This window comes from Myotis yumanensis, unplaced genomic scaffold (genome assembly GCF_028538775.1).
Source record: "Myotis yumanensis isolate MYYU_CA2020_CCGP unplaced genomic scaffold, mMyoYum1.0.hap1 SCAF_1, whole genome shotgun sequence".
Taxonomy (NCBI): domain Eukaryota; kingdom Metazoa; phylum Chordata; class Mammalia; order Chiroptera; family Vespertilionidae; genus Myotis; species Myotis yumanensis.
The window spans coordinates 75,663,872-75,682,751 of record NW_027223752.1 but is presented as its reverse complement, the minus strand read 5'-3'; the positions used below and the strand labels follow the sequence as shown (position 1 = coordinate 75,682,751).

Sequence of the window (18,880 nt, the reverse complement as noted above, 5' to 3'; positions counted from 1 at the left end):
TGTGTGTATCTATCTATATGCATTTTATAATATGTGTACACTTGCACTCACAGGAGAAAAAGACTTGAACTAGTCTCTGTACACACACACTAACCTACAGTCCTTTACTAAGATGTCTTTCTTCCACATTATATGTAACTCTCAACAAGTCAGTTGTTTGGCTTCCCAAGTCCCAGAAGCTCACCAACAGTGACTGGAGGTAAAACAGGAGCTGTAAATGCTGGCTCTGTGGCAAGTGTGAATTCACAGAAGACGGGGAGCTCTGTAAGACCGGCAGCTCTTTCAGCACAAAGGCTTGTTGGTCTTCTTTACTGCGCTGAGTAAGTGCGTAATAAATGTGTGCTGAATTGAATTGAGAGATGTTTAACATAGCCTAAAGGATGCTTAAAATGACCATCCTCTTTCAAAAGAAGATAAACTACATATACATCCATTTACAAATCTTTATTTGCCAAAATGCGTATAAACATTATAGAAAAATTCCATTGAATCATTTAAAATGAGGGGAGGTGGCCCAGCCAGTGTGGCTCAGTGGTTGAGCATCAACCTATGAACCAGAAGGTCACAGTTCGATTCCCGGTCAGGGCACATGCCCGGGTTGGGGGCTCGATCCCCAGTTGGGGGCATGCATGAGGCAGCCAATCAATGATTCTCTCTCATCACTGATGTTATTATCTCTCTCCTTCTCTCTTCCTCTCTGAAATCAATAAAAATATATTGAAAAATAAAATAAAATGAGGGGAGATAGATAGAAATCTCAGGGAATTAGGCTAAAGGTAGAAATAGTGGCTCAAATTACATCTTATTTTTCTTTACATCTCAAAGTATAGCCCTGGTGTTAGTGTTGTTCTGATAGCGTCTTTTCATAATTCTGCGTGTGTCACCCTCCTTAACGCAAACGTCCCAGTGCTATTGGCCATGAGCACGAAATCCTGCTGAGAGACTTGCTTCTAGAGAAGAATCTGTCCTTCCTAGGTAAGTATTGCTTACATCCTGTCTAGCTCGTAACAGCTCCAGGAGTGCTTAAATATATACTTTTAAAATCTTCCCCTTGCACTTATTATGTACTAAAGGAAGAGTGAACGATGATTGATGCTCTACATGTTATCTTTTATTGATTTAGAACTGAGCAGGAATCTAGTTACCTAATCCCCCATATATACAGCACATGCACAGGCTTGCAATTAATATTTTATAGAATAAGTGGCTGAAAAAAATGCTTTAATATCTGATACAGTATTACTTTTGGTGTCATGAGATATTAACCATAATCTAGGCTTTATGAGAGAAAGAAGCAAAAGAAATATTGTCTATAAAATGCTTTATATACTAAAAAGAATGGTTAGAAAAATTCCTGTTAGGTATGTTTGTCTGGTGTACGGGATCGGGTAGTACTTTTCCTTGAAAGCCAAATATTAAGCTTTTATTACTTTGATGTCAAGCATTAACTGTCATCATAGATTTAGTGTGATTTTAAAAATCTCACATGTATGCATGTGTTTGTGTGCCAGTGTGGAATCTTATTACAGACTGTTATTTCTTTCAGTATCTCTGAAGCATTAGAAATTAAGCCTCAAAGGGCATGCATGTGATAACTGTGGAAACCATAAAGCACTCTACAATGAATTAATTCCTCTTTTCCATGTTAGATGTGGTAATTTGTAAAGGTTCCATATAAATCGTATTATTGTACACATCTGTTTTGTGCAGAGATTTAAGAGTCTACCTAGTGTGATTTTTTTAGGTTAAAAAATAAAAGAATATTGAATTACATAATTTTTGTTTGAAAATGGACAGAGAATTGGCCAAAGAAAGTCGAATGAATGGTTTTTCATCAAGTTGGAGAGGGATATTGACTACAGCCCTGCAAGAAATCTGGTTTAAGTCTTAGTGCTCAGCATTTTTATTAATGAACTGGAAAATGGAGTTGAATGTGTCATAAGATTGTTGGTAACTTGGAGGTGGGAGATACAAATATTCTCTAGCTAGCGTTAAAGAAAGTTGATAAATTAGGAAAGTGGCCTAAAATTACTGAATTAAATTTCAGTATGTAAAAGCAGCAAGTTTTTTTCATATAGAAGGACAATTGAAATGTTCAGCCTATGGAAAGAGGGTAAATTAGATAGAAATTGCCTTTTAAGATTTAATAAATAATAGAATGTATAATGGATCGGAACCAGTTGTGATAGATGACTCCTGAGGCACCATGAGATATGTTTTAGAACCATGGAGTTCTCAGAGTGTTATGAAATATCAGATCACATCGATCACTCAGTGGCCAATATAGCATGGCCAAATCTATTTCATTGTTTCAAACCACCAACTCAGCAGTCATAGTTTCAGGACTGCTTGGTGTTACTCTCTTGGCACCATCTGCTTATGTGTAGTCAGGCCCTCAGCACCATTTCTTTGCTTAGCCTAGCTTTTCTCTGCTTTCTTCCTGAGGATGGAAGACCAATAGCTTAAATGTGGTCTAGTCCCGGGTTTTCAACTCCCTTGATTCTGGGAACTGAGTGTGTTAGACTGGCTTCACCACGGCTGACAAAGGCAATGCAGAAACATAGCCAGGAGTCATTACCACTCACAGACAAGTTCAGAAAGGGGATTTAAAATTGATGGGTCCCATCTATTCCTCTGTCCTATAGCATCTGGAGGTAATTATTTTATTGAAGCATACCCACAGATGATACTTAACTGATCTTTAAAAATAAATGAGTTATAGGATGTTTAGCTGACTCCATGAAACCTCAGTCCTGCTTTGAAGCATTTCCTCATCAGCATACAAAGAAGTTGTTAATTTATTCTATGCCTTTTAAGGGTTTTAATGTAGTACTGAATTAATACATGTTTACATATGATTAAAACATCAGAATTCAGAGTCTTGTATGAAATATGGTTATGGGGTTTTTCTTTTACCCCTTCACTATGATTAATTAGATCTGAAGTACTATGCCAGGTAAATTTAGATAGATCATCATTTTAAATCCAACTATGGGAAAATATTGGTATATAAATAGACCACTAATTTGATCGTATGTCTTCTTTGTTTACATGTGTACTTACACCTTGAATTTTGTTGCAGAGACATTACAAACATGTTTGTTTTACTTTGATTCTTTTATAAGCAAAATTGCAATCTCTGTCTTCCTCCCTTGCATCCTTCCTCCCTTCCTCTCCCTCTCTCAGGGTTTCTAATCTGGACTACTTTAGAAAGGCAAGGATTCTTACTGTTTATACGTAATCCTTCTTAAGAATTATGACCTCTTTGAAATTTTTTTTACCTCATTTAAATGTTTCACCTATTGTGCTCTGTATGTCATTTTATAAAATAAATATTTTATCTGACCTCTTTTATCAATAGAAGAGAAAAATAAAAATAAATTACCTTTATCTTAATCCTAATCATTTCTTAAATTTCCTTGATTCATAACCATGTACTAAGCAATTGCTATAGTAAAAGATTTAACCAGGCAATACTGGAAAGAAAGAGTCCTTTTCTTTGATGATTTGGGTGTACTCATTGGGATTTATCCTATCTTGTAAATTTATTAATTTTGTACAACTAAAAATAGGTATATTGTATTAAGAGAAGTTACAGTTGAATAAAGGACTTTAGTTTCTCCACTCATGGGAGCCTTCCTGCTCTGGGCCCACAGCCCTTCCCTCTGCTGCTGTGGTTAGAAAATTCATGTCTGCTCATCATCTGCTTTCCTGGCCACTGATGATAAAGGGGACCTATTTAGGTTGTAAGTGACAGAAATCTGGTCAAACTGGATCAGACACACACAAAAGGAGAACACACAGCATCCCTGGGAAATCCAAAAGAGGGAACTTTGCTTCTTGTGTGTCTAGCACACAGAAGAAGCAATGTCATCAGCATCTCCTCTTTTCTCCTTCTCGTGTTCTGCTTTCCTCAGTGTGGGCTTCCATTTGCAGGCAGTAAAGCTGATCCTTGGCAATTGCTAGTCTGCTGACTGCTTAGAATTTGTAATCCTGGAGAAAAGTTGGTGATTCTCTTTTGTCCCATTACAAATCTCAGGAAGGGTTCTGATCAGCTAATCAGCTAGTCTGGGTATTGTCCACCCCTGTGGCCAGTGCTGAGAGTCACGTATTGACTACCAAAATCACAATGTGAGAGTAGGGTGGTAATGCCGGAAAAGATGGGGTACAGAACAGAAAAATCAAATATCTCACTCACCCCATTACAGGTTCCAGCTTTTCTCCCTATAACCAAAAGGCACTGGGGTTCAAATCTGTTATTGTTATTATTGGATTGGATTTTTGGGTCTCTCTCTCTCTCTCTCTCTCTCTCTCTCTCTCTCTCTCTCTCTCTCTCTCTCTGTATATGTCTGTGTCTGTGTAGGAGATCCTTTGTATTTTTTAGAACTGCAAATATGCCTTCCTCATTGTGATTGGTTCTGGAACAGATAGGGCTGGCCCTGACATCAGTGACTACAGTTAAAAGAACAGGCAGACACAGGCTAACACCCAGCCATTCCTCAGAATTTTGGAGTTGCAAAGGATTCTAGTGACCATCCAGTCCCCCTGCTTTGTTTAGAGGAAACTGGCCCCAGGCTTTGCATCACAGCTAGTGCCCTCCCAACAGCTTGTCCTGTTTTCTTTTACTCTACTGTGCTGGTGTGTCCCTCCTTTTATGGCATTAAACCAAAAGAATTGAGAGTGATGTGGTATAAAATATAGACAGGTTCTACTCTGTCTTTATAGCCACCAGTTGGGGTTATCAGCCTACCCAGCCTTCCTTTGCACTGTCTCAGCTTCGTGACCTCCCATTTGTTTGCTATCTTTAGGGCACTTCAGTTTTCACTAGTATTGTCCCCTAAAGACATAAGCAAAGGACAAGGTCAAAGCAGTCAGTTGTATTGCTTATTAGTGGCTTTGATAAGAGGCTTTGGGGGAAGAGGTTGAAACTAATGGCTATAATGAAATTTTGGGTCCTCTAAAGATTTCATTTGTCTGTGCTATTGGTCTCCCCATTAAAAGCATATCTGTTCTGTGTACCTTTGTACATGAGCTGCATATCATAGCAACTTTTATTACTGAAACTTTGCAAACCTCTTACATTGGGTAGAAAAAACTGAATATAAAAATATGGGATACAAAGATTATAGCACCAAGTATTAAATGAGACAGTGTTTTGGGGGAAAAATAACAGAAAAAAACACTAGAATAGAAAAGATATACTATAGTTTTCTCTTTTTTATTTAAATTTATTCTGGTGACATTGGTCAGTATGATCATATAAGTTTTAGGAGTGGGTTTCTATGTTACAATATCTGTATATTGCACCATGTGCCTAGCACCCAGAGTCAAATCTTCTCCCGTCGCCATATATTAGGACCCCCTTCTCCCCCCACCCCTCTTCTCTCTGGCAACCACCACATGCTGTTTGTGTTCATGAGTTTCAGTTTTATATCCCACATATGAGTGAAATCATATGGTTCTTAGTTTTTTCTGGCTGATTTATTTCACTTAGCATAATGTTCTCAAGGTCCATCCATGTTGTTGCAAATGGCAGTATTTTATCCTTTCCTATGGCTGAGTAGTATTCCATTGTATATATGTACCACATCTTTATCCAGTCCTCTATCTCAGGACACTTTGGTTATTTCCATGTCTTGGCCACTTTGAATCATGCTGCAATGAACATAGAGGTGTAAATATCTTTGTAAATACCTGTTGTTTTTTAGTTTTTCGGGTATATACCCAGGAGAGGGATTGCTGGTTCATATGGCAGCTCTATTCTCAATTTTTTGAGGCATCACCAGACTGCTTTCCATAGTGGTTATACCAGTCTGTGTTCCCATCAGCTTGCGACCAAAAGAATGAAATACCTAGGAATAAACTTAACAAAGAACGTGAAAGACCTATATAATGAAAACTACAAAGCACTATCAAAAGAGACTGAAAAAGAAACAAGATAATGGAAAAATATTTCGTGTCCACAGGTTTCAAGAGTCAACATAGTTAAAATGGCCATATTACTCAAAGCAATATACAGATTTAATTCAATCCCCAGCAAAATTCCAATGTCATTTTTTTAAAGAAATAGGATGAGTAATCATCAGACATGTATGGAACTACAAAAGATCCTGAATAGCCAAAGCAATCCTGAAGGGAAAAAATATAGTTATCATTTGTGTTTATGTATATCACTTTTGTCTTTCCCCAATTTAGTGAAAATATAGGTGTTAAAATGGTCTTTTTAAGCTAGCATTTAGAAAGCTTTTGACAAATCCATAGATAAAATGCCATACTAGAAGGTGCCCTTTTTGTTTTCAGATGTTGTGGACTGAAATTTTACCCAATTTCTCTGGGATTAACTGTATTTTTTAAAAAAATTTAAGCCTTTTAATAAAAACAGAAGAAAACCTCAAACTTTTTCTTGGTGGTCCCCATGCCCTTCTATGATTCTTAAGTATATGTTAACTAGTTTCAGATGTATTTCATTCTCTGACTCAAAGTCAGCCTTTTATTTAAAGAAAAAAAAGGAATTGTGTAATTACTACTTAATTGCTTTGGATATTTTGGGTATTTAAAGGAGCCGGTAATTAAAAGGCCAGAGAAATTAAATTTTCACAGTGTTCTTTAAGTACGTGTAATTTTTTCTTTTTTTTTCTTTTTCTTTCTTTTTTTTTTTTTTTAGTATATTTTATTGATTTCAGAGAGGAAGGAAAGGGAGAGAGATAGAAACATCAATGATGAGAGAGAATCATTGATCGGCTGCCTCTTGCATGCCCCTTACTGGGGATTGGGCCCACAACCTAGGCATCAAACCCGGGACCCTTCAGTCCCCAGGCTGATGCCCTATCCACTGAGCCAAACCAGCTAGGGCCGTGTCATTTTTTCTTTAAAATGTCCTCTAAAGGCATGACTGACAACCAAAAAATAAAAGAGGAAATATCACTTTATCTATGGATGCAATTGTTTTGATTTTTTTAGCTCAGTTGGAGAGAGGAGCGTCTAGAAATCAAGAGATTATGCAGTTTATCTCTTCAGGCAGGTGTTATCTAAATAATAATATCCTGCAGATGGTCATCACCTCTCCTGTGCTTCAAGATCTTCTAGGAAGACATGAATAGTCTTTAAAATGCACTTGTATTTGCCCTGGCCTGATAGCTCAGTTGGTCAGAGTGTTGTCCCAATACACCAAGATTGTGGGTTCAATCCCTGGTCAGGGCACATACAAGAAGCAACCAGTCTTTCTGCTCTAGGCCCCAGTGGCTGCCTTCGAAATGGGCAAGTTTATGAAACCTGGGAAGGTGGTGCTGGTCCTGGCTGGACACTACTTCGGACGCAAAACCGTCATCATGAAGAACATTGATGGTGGCACCTAGGACTGCCCCTACAGCCATGCTCTAGGAACCCTGAACCTCCAAATGGTCAACCAAGTTTTAAATTTATACCCAATGGTTCGGATAACGATCCTAATAGTAAGGAACCGTTCAAAGTCTGGGGATCAGGCCAAATGGATGGGGCTGACCTTAAAAATCCCCTCTAAGATCAGTGATAGAAATTTCTCAGGGGCCTAGGCCAGGTGAGCAAAGCCCTTTATTCATAAATGCTGCTTCCTATTCTTATATTGTCATTTCCTGTGAACTTTGCCAAGTTGTTCCCTCCTCTTTCCTTAGGAAATCTAGGATAAAAGAAACAGTGTGGAGGTTGAACCAGGCTTTGGGAGTTCAGTAAATAAAAGAGAAGATAGCCAACACATCACATAGTATTTCAGATGTGTGGAGTAACCTCTTCATAGATATCTATCTATCTAAATAGATAGATAGATAGATAGATAGATAGATATCTATGAAGAGGTTACATATTTATATCTATATCTATATCTAATCCCTAGTGGTGACACATACTTTAGAAGCTATCCTTTCTGAGCTCTGGGAAAGTGGGGTCAGGGTAGGGGAGACAGTTGCATTTTCCAATTCTCCACAGAAAGATGGAAAGATTCCCTAACCTCACTGACGTTTTATGTTCAGGTTTGAGGGTTTTTTTATTTTTTTTATTTTCATATTAAGTACATCATGCAATCTCCATTGTCATTGTAGGTATTGTGCTAGTAACTGTGGTCCCGTGAACCAGAGTGCGGCATCTGCCTTTTAAAGGGATATTAGTGTGTGCATGTGGATTGCTTGGTGACCTTTGAAATTTTGTTTTGAGCTGCTGTCAGAAACATAATCATTTTTCTTTCTGAAATAGATTTGAACGTCTGCAGAGGTTGATCAAGCTAGGATAGTTTTAATAAAATATTAATCTCTCTTTTTTAATGTCAACCAGCTTTTAAAACTGTTCATCGGCTACCTGAAACATCAGCTCAAGGCACTTGTGTTGATTATAATAAATGCCTTTTCCATTAAACATTCTTGTGGTCAGAGTGCATTTAGAGGATAGAAGTGTTTCCAGTCTCGTTCGTCTGCCATCCTGTTTTCCAAATTCTCTGGGTTTTGAAGTAAGATTACTTTAACAGTGAATTTTCTTATCTCAATAATTAGTTAACTTAAAATTTTTTATAGTTCAGGGATGGGAGGTTGTTCTGAATTCTGCCATCAATCCTTCAAAATCTGGATATTTGAAGGATACCAACTTTTAATAAACCTTAACTTAAATATCCAGTTTAAATATGTCTTGTCATTAAAAGGTTCTTTACATCTAAAACGCTGACCTTTCAAGATGTACACAAGACTGTTCTCAAACTGAGTTTCTGAACATTGGCCATGAAACCAGTGTCTTGGGCTGACAAATGGATTGGAAATAAGCTACCCAACCCTGGGAATGGGCCATTAATTTTAATCAAAGGTGATGCAGGAAGGCGAATGGGATGCCTGACAATGTCAACAGCCCAGTAGGTGTTAAGAGACCACACAGCCTTCCTTGTTACTTGGCCGGGCCATTAGTTGAGGTTGGGTGAAGACAGAAAGCCATGTCTGGAATTGAATGACCAGGTCACTCCAAAATCTAATGGAGAACTCCTCATTTCAGAAATCACGCTGTAATGTCATTAGATGTCAAGGACAGCATTTAGAAAAAATCAGAGGGAAACAAAAAATTTTAACCAAGAACCTAGCTAGTTTTTTAAAACTTTATAAAGCTCTCTATTTTCTCATCTTTTTTTTCCTTCTGAATGGATCATTGACATTTATACAGGATCAAGAAATCAAACAGACCTAGAAAAAAATCTCAAATCCTGTTTGCTTTTCCTTCAGAATTACATATTGTTGGTTATAAAACACTGGTAAATGCCAGAAACAATAGCATACCAAAGGATTTAAGAAGGATGATTAATTCTCTGTGGTGATCTCATTGTCCTTGTCCCTCTCTAGTGTTCTTATGTGTAGGAATAGCTTCACTAATAGGAACTAGACTTTCTTAATTGCTTTAATAAAAGTATTTGTTTTATAATTGTAAAGGCCACTGTACCTTACCGTAAATTGTCAATATTGGCTGATAACATTAGTGATACTCATGGTAATGAAACCTTTTCTTTTAATCAGTAAGTATATTTCATTATTTTGAATATTTTCAATTATAAAAAAAGTAGCATATGACAACTTGAATTATAAAGTTTATACTAAAGACATAAAAATGCAGAAGGGACAAAGAGGCATTCTTATCTCTGTTCTTCATGTATTCTGACACAGTGTTGCATGCATAAGAAAGAGATGTATAACTGTGTTAGTAATATCTATACATTTTTAAGAAAGAAAAGCAATTATGTTGCTGTCTCATTAATGGAATACTGTAATAAGTAATTGTATTTGTTCTTCCTGTAGATGAAGATCAGCTCCGTGCAAAGGGTTATGACAAAACACCAGACTTTATTTTACAAGTACCAGTAGGTAAGTTCTTAAACTCTGTTATGCATTTGTTTATAGAGAAAAGGAATGTGTGTTTTTTCATAGATTAAAAAATTTTTCTTATACTACCAAAAGTTACCAAGAATAGATTAGCTTTATAATATTATATCTGAATGGGTGAAATTGCTGGAAAAGATTATTTTAAAATAGCAGAAAATAATAGGCTCAGAAGAAACCTACCCCTTAAAATATTTTACATATATTTGAGAAATAAATGTCTGAAGATATTTTAGTTGCTGTTTTCAAGTCACTTCTCGAAATATTACGGTTCTATTGAAAAGCCAGGCTCACTGTTGTTTGCTTTCATAGTCCTTGTCAACTTACACAGTCTCAGAATAGGAGAAGGACTTTCGAAGATGATGATGAAAATAAAAGGGATGTGATTGTAGCATAAATGTTCCTTGTAACAAACACATAGGATGTGTTGTTTTATAATTATGTCCATAGATGACAGGGAGGGTTCAGCCTCCGCTCATTAATGTGAAGCATAGAGAGGCCTATGCAGAGTTCAGAATTTTCAATTTTCCCTTTCCCTTGCTCCATATTAGTAATGCTTTGTCCCTTAGCTGTAGAAGGGCACATAATTCACTGGATTGAAAGCAAAGCCTCATTTGGTGATGAATGTAGCCACCACGCCTACCTGCATGACCAGTTCTGGAGCTACTGGAATAGGTAAGGTCCCATTATTTTTCTCTTAAGATAAACGATACTCAGCTGAAATCTCATTAGAAAAAATATTTTGTTTAGCTGGTAAAAATGCTGGTAGCCTTTGTTTCTAGTAAATACAGAGACTTGATTAATGTATTCATTTCAGATAATTTAAACTTCTCTGCTTTCATAATGTAGCTTCATTTTTTAAAACTAAAAATCTTCACATAAGGTCAAAATTAGTATATGCTATTTTCCGTTTTATAGCGATAATACTGGTGTCACTCAAACTATGGATAATAAAATGTAGTTCACATTATGATATTGACATTGACTTTTATCCTCTCGATGTGAAATCCGTGCCTACTGCCAAACGTTAAAAAGTATTTTATCCTCAGCTCTCATAGAATATACAAACAACACAGGGGTTGGCAAAAGTAGGTTTACCATTGTGAGTACCCAAAACAGAGTTGATTCTTATACTATTTTTAATTTATGAATTAAGGATTATGTTATTTATTATTATTATTAACCTACTTTTGCCCACCTCTATATAAAAGGTCAAAACAAATTACCTTCCAGCAATAGAAAACATTTTACCTACCAACTTCACAGTCAACATTCCCGAGGTCATGGAAATCTCAGTGATTAAGAAAAATGTGGTGTTGAAGGAGACCATATTCCAGCCATCTTATTAATGCCATATTACTGAGTACCCACTATGTGCCTGGGCCTGCACAGTATCTCAGTTAATTCTCACAAGGAAGTCACTTTTACTCCCACTTTACAGATAGCTAACTGATACTCAAAGAGAGAAAATAAGTGTCCTACAGCTAGTCATCAGAGGCCTGCATTTGCCTCTCCCACTTGCTAACGTGTTATTTCCAGCACAACTATATTTTCATTTACAATACAAGTGTTGAGACTGGCTTTTCTATTATTGAAATCCCCAGTTTTCACACCACACATCCCAACCCTCCTTAGAACAGGAGGTGGATTCAGGGGTAACCTTCCTAGATGAACTGTGTTCCTCAATCACTGCCAAAGAGTAAGAATGCAGGAGTAAGATGACATTGGCCCAGAACATTAAGGAATGAGATAGTAGCATCTATGGACAATAGTCTTATCCTGGGGGGAAAACAGTGCAGACTACAGAATTGGGCATTATATTGTTACTCAGCCTTACAAAAGGCCAGCGGACCTGCCTGTAGCAGCTGTGCTAACCTAAGCCCACTTTTTGCCATGGTAACAATGATCATGACAAAATGCTGAATGTAATGGCTTTCTTGATTTTCTTGTGTAATTGTGCGTAGCATCCGAGCTTTACTTTACGGGGATGGAGGAGGAAAGTGCAAAATGTTTTAGAAATCATTGCTGTTTCAGCGTTTCCTGTCTTTTATTCAGCCATTATTCAAATTAGCAATAATGTTGCAAATTGAATTTTCAATTTTTAGCAATTTTATTATGAGTTTGAAATAGTAAATAAAGCATCATTTTTGATAGTATAGGAAAAGCAATGACAAGAGAATCAAATTGTATAAGTTTAAGTTGCTGAAGGATTTTAAAAACGAATAAACTCCATCATTATGCTGTGAGACTATCTCTCCATTTTGGTACTGGTCAAGTCTTTTAAGAGGAATCCCACATAGTAGAGCTTACTTAAAAATTCCATAAGCATATCTTTATTCTAAAACAACTCTTTTTGGGTGCCTAGTACTTCCTATTTTAGAGGCTGATTAAATAACCTACTCACCTGTATGAGGGATCTACGGATTATTGGCATGGCTGGAGAGGATCTGAACAATAGATGATTTAGTACAGTTTCCTTTGGACTGGATTTTAGATTACTTTGTTATAAGCTACTTTTATATTCTAATCATGATTGGCTTACACCAATATTGATTTACATTCCATAAACTTGTGGGTTTTTTTTTATATTAGACAGCTAAGTGGGTACATAATTCATTTAGGGTATGTTATGTGATAAGGGAAAGCCAATCTCGGTTTGGAATGTTCCAAACCATTCAAGGAAGAAGTATTCTACATAGAAGTCTTTGCTGTTACCAAATATCTATAGAGAGACCAAAAAATACAAGTAGTGCTTTCACTTAAAATGGAACATGGAGTCATTTACCTGGACATAAAATTTTGGTTATAATCTGATAGAAACTCACCAGTGATGGGCATTTTGACTTAGCCCATTATGAAAGTATAGATCCTACTCTTCATATTTTGACTCAACGCAACTCAAATAGCCCTTGCTAAAGCTCTTCAGAGTTGGTATAAATCATCCCTCCCAATGCAGGTAGCTTTTCAAGGCAATTTGGTTGCCATTTGGCCTAACTGCTGTATTTGTGTGCTAAGCCTCTTGTTGACATAAAAACTATTATCTAATTGTCATTATTTTTAGATTAAACATTGGATTTTATAATAAAACTGTTCAGTTAACATTAGTAGAATCATAACCTTGTATAAACCAATTTCTCCCCTCAAATAACTACAGATCACCTAATATTTTGTTTCATATTTCTATGTGAGTTTTCTTTTTATATAAATTGATATTCTCACTCAGCCTTTCAGCAACTTTTGATAAAGTTGATAACAACCTACCTCTTTATTAAAACATCTTCTTCTTTTGGCTCCCAGGAGATGTTCTTCTGGGTTTCTTCTGCCATGCCAGCAGCATCCTCAGGCTCCTTTGCTGGCTCTCCTTCTTCACAGTTCTAGGCCCGAGGGCCCGGGAATTGCGTGCTCACCCCTCTCCCCTTTTCTATCATCTGTATTCACCCCTTGGTGTTCCCTTGGAGATCTCATTGGAGACGCTGGCTTTATAGACCATCTCTATGCTGGTATCTCCTAATTTTGACCCCCAGCCCTAACATTTCCCCAGCGTATGTACTATTTTTTTGTCAATCCAACTGCACACTCAGTACCTTTTCTTGGATGTGTACTAGGTATCTCATACCTAACATGTTCAAAATGAGGCCCTTGATTTGTTTGTTCACTCCTCCCTTCCACCCCAAGCTCAACTAATGGCACCACAATTTGCCAAATACTCAAGCTGAAACCTGTGTATCATCTCCAATCCATCAGCAGTTGCTTTCAGCTCTATCTTCACCACATCTCCAGCATGCCATTTATCACCATGCCGTCACCTCAGTGGCTGTCACCACTTCTTGGACTATTGCTATTGCTGTAACTTCCAAACTGGTCTCCTTACGTATATCAACAATTGCACTCCTGCCTGTGGTCAGTTTTTTTACCCCAACCAGAGTGACTCTCAGAAAATATAGATCAGTTTGTGACAGTTCCCTGCTCAAAACTCTTTCATGGTTTCCCATCACATTTACAATAAAATCCAGACTCTTTACCGTGACATTGAGAGCCCTGCATGATCTGCTTGTCTATGCCCAATTCTCTCCACAGCTACCTCACTTCCCTCACATCACATTCTCTCCTTCTCTCATACTTCTTTGGCCATGCAGGCTAGCTTGGCCTTCCTTGAATCTACATTGCTTATTTCTACTTCAAGACCCTTACTCTGACTAATCCTTCTGTTTGGAATGTTCTTCACTCACTGGGATCTCCCCTTAGCACTAACTCCTCACAGCATTCAGGTCCCTGCTCATATTTCCCCTCCTTTAGGGGGATCTTCCCTGACCACCCAATTCAAAAGGCATCACCCTCAGTCATCTCTCTCCTCCTTTGGCTGTACTTACCCCTATCTGAGTGAATGAATAGACTCTGGTTGGAAACACTTATATAAACTGCAATTTGCTTGTTTGACTACAAGCCTTTACCGGTAGAAGAGCTTTACCTTTTATATTGCTCTTTCTAATTGCTATATGTAGTGTGCCCCTCATTCCTTTGTAATCAAAACTTCAGAAATTTCCCCTAGCTTAATTAACCTCAAAAAAATTTTTTTTAATTTTGCAGTGCAGTCAGAGATTTTAAGTACAGAATATAAAGCTGCCTTTCTGCTAATAATTTCATAGCATTTATCAAATATTATAATTGCTTGTTTACTTGTCATCCTTAAGAGTTTCATCTTATCTGTATGTCTTATTCATCATCAAATACCCAGAGTCTGGCGCAATACGTGGCACATCATAGGTGATCAGTAGATATTAACTGAATGAATGAGTGAATGAATGAGTGAATGAATTTTCTGATACATAACAGACAATAACATTTTGAATCAGCCATTAAGGATTATGTCAGACATTGTGACATAAAACTACAATAGGGCCAAACTATTTTCTTTGAGAATGCCACTCGAAGGACAGTAAGAAAAATGCCTATTTTTATTTTTTTTAGTTCAGGTGTAATTGACAGCATTATACTAGTTTCAGATATACATGATGATTTGATATTTGTATATATTGCTAAGTGATCACCACAGTCTAGTTTGTTGAGAAATATCAGTGAATTGCAATTTCTCAGAAAGATATTTGATTACTATCTTCAAGCATATGCAAGATGTGGTGCGTAGGGAGGGCATATTGAATGATTTTCTAAATCCGGGGGGCTAAGTAATTGTGGAAAGGACGACTCTTCCTGTTGACCCACTATGATAGTTATCGTATGAGTTACATATGACTCAGAAATGTTACCCCAAACCAAACCAACAAGCAAAAGATTATGGGGGGGGGGGGCACTATAAGAGTGAAAACACAACCATTATGATCATCAGAAAGAGTGAGGGAAGAAGACTAATAAAACAGATTCTGCCAATAGGACATGACTCAGGAGCACAGTTATCGTCAGGAACCCAAGAATAGAGTCCATTTCTGAGATTATTTCTGGAATTATGGAGAACAGGTTAAAATTAATGCTAAAATGCCTAGTGTCTAGCAAACTTTACCACATATTAAAATCACCGGGGGGTGGGGTGGGGGGGAGGGCATTTTAAAAAGTGGACTTTATCCCTGGAAAACTGATTTAATTGGTATGTGTTGGCGCCTGGACCTTGGGAGTTTTTCTTTTGTTTTGAAAACTTTAGATCGTAATGCTCTAGCATTGAAGTCAACTCCTTCACCTAGCCTTGATTTGCCAGCTAGCCCTAGCATTCCTAGCCTGTCAGCTTCTAAACAGTCTTGATGAAACAGATAATAGCTTTATTAAGGATACTGGTTGAGATCAGAAACACTTCCCAGGCACTGCATTAGTCAGTAGGGACCCAGCCACTACCTTCGGGGGGTTCATAGTGAGGACTGAGGCAGTAACGATGGCAGAAGCCTCTCCCACCTCCACGGCAGTTGGACATCCCCCGAGGGCTCCCGGACTGTGAGTGGGCGCAGGCCAGGCCGAGGGACTCCCCCCCCCGCCACCCTGAGTGCACGAATTTATTGCACTGGACCTTTAGTATTTAATAAATTCACAAAGCATCACCATGACAGAGAGAGTGCTCATACCTACCAACTCCAAAAGTCCCTGGCACCCCTCTATCATCCTCCCTCTCAGTTCCTCCAGTTCTCCCTGCACACGCAGCTACCACTCATCTGCTTTCTGTCACGTTGGATTAATTTACATTTTCTAGTATTTTCTGTAAATGGAGTCATACAGCATGTATTCTTCTGTTTGGCTTTCTTAGCATGATTACTTCAATATATATCCATGTTGTTGAATATATCAGTAATTCATTTTTTATTCCTGAAAAATATTCATTTGAGTGGCTGTGCCATTATTTGTTTATCTGTTCACCTATGGATGGACATGTGTTGTTTTTTGTTCTGGCTATTAGTTATAAAGCTCCTATAAACAATCATGTGAAAATCTTTGTATGGTTTTATTTCTCTTGAGCAAACACCTAGGAATGAAGTGGTTGAAACATCTGAAAAGTACATATTGACCTTTTTATTAAAAGATTAAACTGTTTTCCAAAATGGTTGTACCATTTTACATTCCCATCAGGAGTTATGAGAGCTTCAGGTGTTCCCCATCTTCATCATTTGATACGGGTAGTCTTTTTAACTTCAGATTTTCTGATACTTGTGTAGTAGTGTCTCAACGTGATTTTATTAGTATTTCAGTAATGACAAATGATATTGAAAATCTTTTCATATGTTTATTTCTATGTGTTTATCTCTTTGGAGAAGTGTCTGTACAAATCTTTGGCTCAATTTTAAAGTGTTTTTCTTATTATTGAATGTTGGTAGTTTTAAAAAATATTCTCGATATAAGTCCTTTATCTGATATGTAGTCATATGAAATTCTGTCTCCCAGTGTGTGGCTTCTGTTTTCATTGTCTTAACAGATCAGAAGTTTTTAATTTTAATGAAGTCCATTTTACCTTTATGGATTTTGCCTTTGATGTCATATCTAAAATGTCTTAAAGATTTAAAAAGCTAAAGAAATAAAAAAGGTTTCCCCCCTTTTCTTCTAAATCATTTATGATTTTACATTTACATTTCAGTTAACTTTTATATGTGGTGTGATATATGGATCAAAGTTCATTTTCTTGCGTATGGATATCCAATTGTGCTAGAATCATTTGTTGGAAAGACTATCCTGTCACTACTAAATCGCCTTTGCACATCTGTCAAAAATCAATTGACCAAATATGTGTGGGCCTTTTCCTGAATTCTCTTTTATTCTATTGATAAATTTGTCTATATCAAGTCTACATTGTCTTGATGACTATAACATAATTTCGAAAACTGAGAGTATTAAGTTCTCCAACTTTCTTTTTCTTTTTTTTTTAACATTATTTGTGTCTATAATAGGCCCTTTGCATTACCATCTGAATTTTAGAATATGCTTATAAATTCTTTAAAAATTCTGCTAGGATTCTTATTAGGATCAATTGAATTTATACATCAATTTGGGAAGAATCGATGTCTTAATTCATATTGAATTTTCTGATCCATGAACATGGCATTTCTCCATTTATTTAGGTCTTTTAATATTTTTCTCAGAAATGCCTTATAGTTTTCAATGTACACATCTCTCAATTTTTTCTGTCAAATTGATCCCTATGAATTTCATATTTCTTGATTCTATTGGAAGTGGTAGCTTTTGTTTAAATTACAATTGTTCAGGTTACTATAGAGCAGCGGTTCTCAACCTGTGGGTTGCGACCCCTTTGGGGGTCGAACGACCCTTTCACAGGGGTTGTCTAAGACCATCGGAAAACACATATATAATTACATATTGTTTTTGTGATTAATCACTATGCTTTAATTATGTTCAATTTGTAACAATGAAATTGGGGGGTCACCACAACATGAGGAACTGTATTAAAGGGTCGCGGCATTAGGAGGGTTGAGAACCACTGCTATAGAAGAATATAGTTGATTTCGTATATTGATCTTGCATCCTGCAACTGCATAAAATTCATTGACTAATACTTTAATGTTTTGGTAGATGCCATAGGATTTTCTATATCCTATGTCATTTGTGAATAAAGACAGTTTTACTCCTTTCTTTTCAATGTGAGTGCTTTTTTTTTTTTTTTTAATTGCACTGGTTAGAATCTCCTATATGAGATTAATAGTGGTGAGAGCTTACATTGTTACCTTGCTTCTGATCTTGGGGAAAAAGGCATTCAATCTTTCACCATTAAGAATAATACTAACTATAGGCTTTTGTAGCAGCCCTTTATCACATTTAGGAAAATTCCTTTTGTTCCTAGTTTGCTGAGAGTTTTTATCAAAAAATGGATGTTGGATTTTGCCAAATGCTTTTTATGCATCTATTAAGGTGATCATATGGGTATTTTTTTTAATAAATCAGTTAATATGGTGAATTACAGTGTGATTGATTCTTGAATACCAACCTTGCATTCCTAGGATAAATCCCACTTGGTTAGGAAGCAATATCCTTTGTATATTTCATTGGATCTGATTTGTTAAAAATTTGTTAAGAATTTTTGCATCTATATGCATGAGTGATAATGGTCTGTGATTTATTTTTACTTCTTAATAGTCAGACTGACATACCTTGATATGGGGTTGGGGGGACGAGAAGAGATAAACCAAAGAACCTATATACTTACATGCATAGCTCATGGACACGGGCAATAATGTAGTGAAGACTTTGGGGGGGATAGGCCTTGGGAGGAGGGGGTAAAAAGGGGGAAAATGGGTGATATCTGTAATACTATCAACAATAAAAATTTTTAAAAAGATGGAATTCAGGTTTGTTTGTTTTTTTTCCTTGAGTGAACTTTGCATCTTCCAAAGAGTTCATTTCATCTAAGTTGTGGAATGTATTGTTATAGGCTTGTTAACCATTTTTTGTACACCATAATTGTCTATAGATGCAAGCAATGGACCTTTTTTAATTAAATTCAAAATATCATGGCAGTTAACTGGTTAAAAATATTTTTTTATGCTTTTAATATCTGTAGCATC

At 36.8% G+C, this 18,880-nt stretch overlaps 1 protein-coding gene across 1 annotated transcript in view; it reads left to right on the top strand.

Moving 5' to 3' along the window:
• CDIN1 (CDAN1 interacting nuclease 1) overlaps positions 1–18,880 on the top strand; it is a 212,667-nt gene that overhangs the window by 106,595 nt on the left and 87,192 nt on the right. Inside the window, exons 8-10 of the mRNA XM_070405288.1 lie at positions 908–975; positions 9,795–9,860; positions 10,445–10,550. Of these exons, the coding sequence (XP_070261389.1) occupies positions 908–975; positions 9,795–9,860; positions 10,445–10,550 (240 nt within the window). The remainder of the gene's footprint in view (positions 1–907; positions 976–9,794; positions 9,861–10,444; positions 10,551–18,880) is intronic.